At 44.5% G+C, this 4,187-nt stretch overlaps 1 protein-coding gene across 1 annotated transcript; it reads right to left on the bottom strand.

Moving 5' to 3' along the window:
• Positions 1 to 1,142: 1,142 nt before the first annotated feature.
• EMH_0051220 (uncharacterized protein) lies at positions 1,143 to 2,548 on the bottom strand (the record flags this gene model as incomplete). Its single annotated transcript, XM_013496727.1, has 5 exons — positions 1,143 to 1,302; positions 1,426 to 1,659; positions 1,837 to 1,931; positions 2,129 to 2,289; positions 2,434 to 2,548. The coding sequence occupies 5 exons, from the start codon at positions 2,546 to 2,548 to the stop codon at positions 1,143 to 1,145; spliced, it is 765 nt and encodes a 254-aa protein (XP_013352181.1).
• Between the last annotated feature and the right edge of the window lie 1,639 nt (positions 2,549 to 4,187).

The raw sequence follows: 4,187 nt of genomic DNA, 5'->3' as shown, positions 1-4,187 counted from the left end.
TATATTTATATATATATATACGTGTGTGTGTGTGTCTGTGTGTGTGTGCGTGTGTTCCCAATAGAGCAGCACATATATATAACATTTGTATGTTCCTTTTGTTGCAGATTCAGCTGTTTTCACACAAGCTGCCATTACTACCCCTGCAAGCAATCCTGCTAAGGAAAAACTGAAGAAGCTAATATAAATCGGTGAAGTCGACGAGTGTTATGGAAAGCAGTACCGCTGGAATCTTATCTATATGATATTTCAAGAAGCAGCATAAACCGTAAAAAATTATCCTCCGACTGTGTTTACATTTGCAATATCTATTTCTATGGGGGCAAGTAACCCTATGAAAAGCGTGCATCTGTTTGGTTATATGTGTTTCCTTTGATCTGTTTGTTTTCGCGGCTCACTAAAGTATTACTACATCATTGTTTGTCTATACTATTGTACTCACTGTGTCTCTCTGTTTGCGCATCTCTTCTGTGGCTGTGCTGTACTTGTTTTCGACTGAAAAACAAGGAAAGCTGGTTGACTTGCGCCGAATATTCAAATAAACAAATCAATATACAAATAATCATCTTAATTTTTTGGGGCACTAACGTGACACTGACGGCGAATCGCAAATGGCTATGCAGTTGTTCATATTCTTAATTTTCGTTTTCGTGGTCTTGCTGTTGTATGGTTTCTGAGACTCTGTACACATTAAGTGATTTCAGATATCAATTCAATTCTTTTGATATGAATTTCTTTGCTTCAGTATCTAGTGCAGCTTTCTGCACCAACATACAGTTCGTCTGCCTAGCAGAGATGTACACGGATAAATAATGATATTCACGGACAAACAAGAGTAGGATCATAAAGCCAAGTCCGAAGGAAAACCGCAACCGCCATGTGAGGTGGAAAGGCCTCAGAATGTAAAATTTACACTCTGATATTTCTTCATAGATCCGCTGCTTTTCACCTCAATGCTCTACCGAGCATGTTGCTCGGAGCAGCAACTACAGTTAGGCTAATCCCGCAGCAAGTGATCCCCAGCATACTGAGGCAAACAACGGCGGTTTCGAAAGCTATTCGCTGTGCATAACGGCGGACGGATAAGCGGAATAACTAGGTAGCTAGCTAGCTAGCTTCCTATGCGGCGGAAATCTGCCTGTCTAGGCAGAGATAGCTGCCAGGATGGCGCCCAAACCGGCAGTTAGAATGCTGGGAACGGCAACATTTGCAGAGCTGGTTACAATAGGATCCTCCAGATCTTCCTCCTTCATATCTTTTAATTGAGTTGTTCGTTCCTTGAGTTCCTTGAAGTACTCCTCGCTGAAAGAAAGACGAAACAACCAGACAGAAACGAAGAATACATCTCCAGCAATTGTTGCTGTTCACGTCTCACTCCTTTCATAAGACCGATCTAAATATTCAAATCCAAAAGCCAAAGCTTACCTAAAAGCGGCTTCGTTCTCTGCTGCTGCAGGTTTTAATTCACAGAAAAGCACAGACTTTTCTGGTGCATCATCTGACTCGGAGAGCACACCAACGTCACCTGCTGTTTTGACACAATTTGCAATGACACAGGCGACTTTAGTGCTGCTGGCTCCGAGAAGGTGCAACACGCTGAGAAGCTTTGCGTTTCCCCATATATTTCGCCACGCCGATGTGTCTGCCGGATATGTTGCGCTGTGAAGTAGAAACAATCAGCGCAACACAACATAAATGTAACGGCTTGAATATGGATGACGAGAAAGTGGCGACGGTAGCATGGTAGACGAACTATGCATCAGCGCTGTCGCTTTGGTTTGTTAAGGCAACAGGTTGAAGCTGCCTGTAGCGAAGATGAATATCGGTGCACCTTACCCGAAATCTGTTAGTCCGGTATTCAGAGCATCCTGCACCAGTTTACGGTAGTCTGGATTGTCTTTGTTGTCGACAGTGACATTGAAGAGCTTCTTCTGCACACCCAAAAGAGGAACGAAACGACAAAAGAGCTCTCCTATGTTCGGACTCTCTCAGATAATCATAGGAATAAATGCATAATTCCTGTCTGGCCTGACAACGGTGCACCGAGTTCAGACCTGCAGCTGATGATGACACAGCAGTAGCCGTAGCAACATCATGCAAACAGGCCTTTTATATTGTATGCGCTCACAAGGTCCTCTGTTAGTAATTCATCGCACGAGGCTTTAGGTTCTGCTTCGTCGGCTTTTACTTTTGTCTCCAAGGTGCCGACGAGCTCAGTGTCCTTTTCGACTAAACTGGTCTTAGCTGAAATTTGTCCATTACGGGCCAAGTTGACTGTCAAGTAGGCGTCTGCAAAGAACAAAGGCGGACAGGAAAATCAATGTGCAGTGAAGCGACCTTCGTCTGAGTCAGCCAAGTAGCTGACCGCTTGACAGCAAACAATACGGGGTAGAACACAAGAAACATAGGAATTATAACGGGTAATACGTTTACCTTCGCCCACTTTTGCTACTTCATATTTATATGTTGCTGGGGTTTGCGCCCCGCATTGGAGCCCAAAGAGTCCGACGAGGCAAAATGCTGCGGCGGTCTTGTAGAAGGGAGCCATTGTGACAGAAGGCAAGAAAATTTTTAAAAAAGTGTTCTAGACAAGAGAAATATAAATATTCAAATTGAAGGGAGCGGAAAAGACGGCAAGCAGTTCGGAGTTATCTGCGTGGTCCTGCAGTCGCGTGAACGGCGAATGGCAAAGAACGGGACAGCAAAGCCAAAATTGCACACAAAAGATAAAATTAAATAAATTAATATTGAGCAAAAATAAAACAAATAGAAATTGTTGTACACGACTTATCCCCTGAAATAAACCATTTAATTTAAACAAATGCAAAGAACAAGCAACACAAGAGACGCGGCAGGTCGGCAGGCGCGGCAGGTCGAGGTGGTAAGAGGAGATATATACCTCTGTGGGTTGTTGCTTGCGCCTTGGTTTCGGGTTACGTCTGCCTTCTCACACCACTCAACGGTTATAAGCCAATTAAACAAATCATTTTAGTTCCAATAAAAGCTAGATCCATCTCCAAAAACTCCTTTTATGGGGGGATACAGCGGGAAGCCCCCCCTCTGCCTCCTGCTCATCGGGGGGGTGCTGTGGCCCCCTTCCGGTGCTCTACGACTGGGCTTTTTTGCCCTGTGACGGCCTTCATGTGCCCTTTATCCGTGGAACGTGTTATGGCTTACTGCCACGTGCAGACAGCTCAAGCAGCGGCAATGGTGTACGCCAGCTTCCTTGGTGTTTGCAAACGTCTGCAGAGCCAGTGGCTTGGTTGTGGTGGCGGTCTGAGCGAAGGGTCGATGCTGGTGTTTGCACAGGCAATGAAGCGTCAATTCCCCTCCCTAAACCAAAATAATAATTAATTAATTTATTAAGATGTTTAAATACAAACAAATACCGTGGATATGCCCCAGCTAGTCTCGAAAAAAGTTGAACAGAAGTTCTTGGTCCTACGGTTCGGGGTGTAGGGTTTCGGGCTTTATGGTTAGGCAATTGAAGCAGGATCTGGGGCTCGACCCGCCTGAAGCTGTGTTTTGAATTTCTGCTGGAGTGCAGGCTGGTTGTTGGCGGCCAGTGAATGGGGCAGCATATACCTGCAGTGTTAATCTATTCGGGGGGGTGGTGCGTGGATATGCATACGTAGGCCCGTCATGAGGTGCAGCATAGTGAGCACTTAAGAGGAAAATTTTAAAAAAGCTGCTGATAATCTCCTCTCCATCCTTTATATACCCCAGGCACGGAGGTTCAGTGGCCTGACACTGATGCTGAGAAGAGGTGACCTCTAGCCAGTTGCAACAAACCCTGCTGCTGCTGCTCCTGCAGAGCGGTTGCAGATTAGAGCACAAGCAGCTGCCTTGATCTTCTTAGCTAGTTTGTTAAATTAAGATGTGGACTTCTTTTTTCTCTCAAAAGCATTCACTTCTTGCTGAGGAGCCGCCCGTACAAATCTGCGTCGTTGAGTTCAAGGCGGCGGTGCGGGGAGTAGAAGAAGCTGAATTTCAGAGTACTATTGAACAGAATGATGAATTATGTTCAAGGAACAGGCAAAATATGAATAATAAATAAAATGGATACTTTTTCATGAACGTCGTTGTAGGCAATATTAAATAATAAATTGGATGAAATACTACATATTATTAGTAAGAAATAATAATACTGGGCATAAACATATGGTACTACTGCAACAACAACACAC

Source organism: Eimeria mitis, genomic scaffold (assembly GCF_000499745.2).
Source record: "Eimeria mitis Houghton genomic scaffold, Emh_scaff2262, whole genome shotgun sequence".
Classification (NCBI taxonomy): Eukaryota; Apicomplexa; class Conoidasida; order Eucoccidiorida; family Eimeriidae; genus Eimeria; species Eimeria mitis.
The sequence above is the reverse complement of the archived record's forward strand: the minus strand, read 5'-3'. Positions and strand labels throughout refer to the sequence as shown.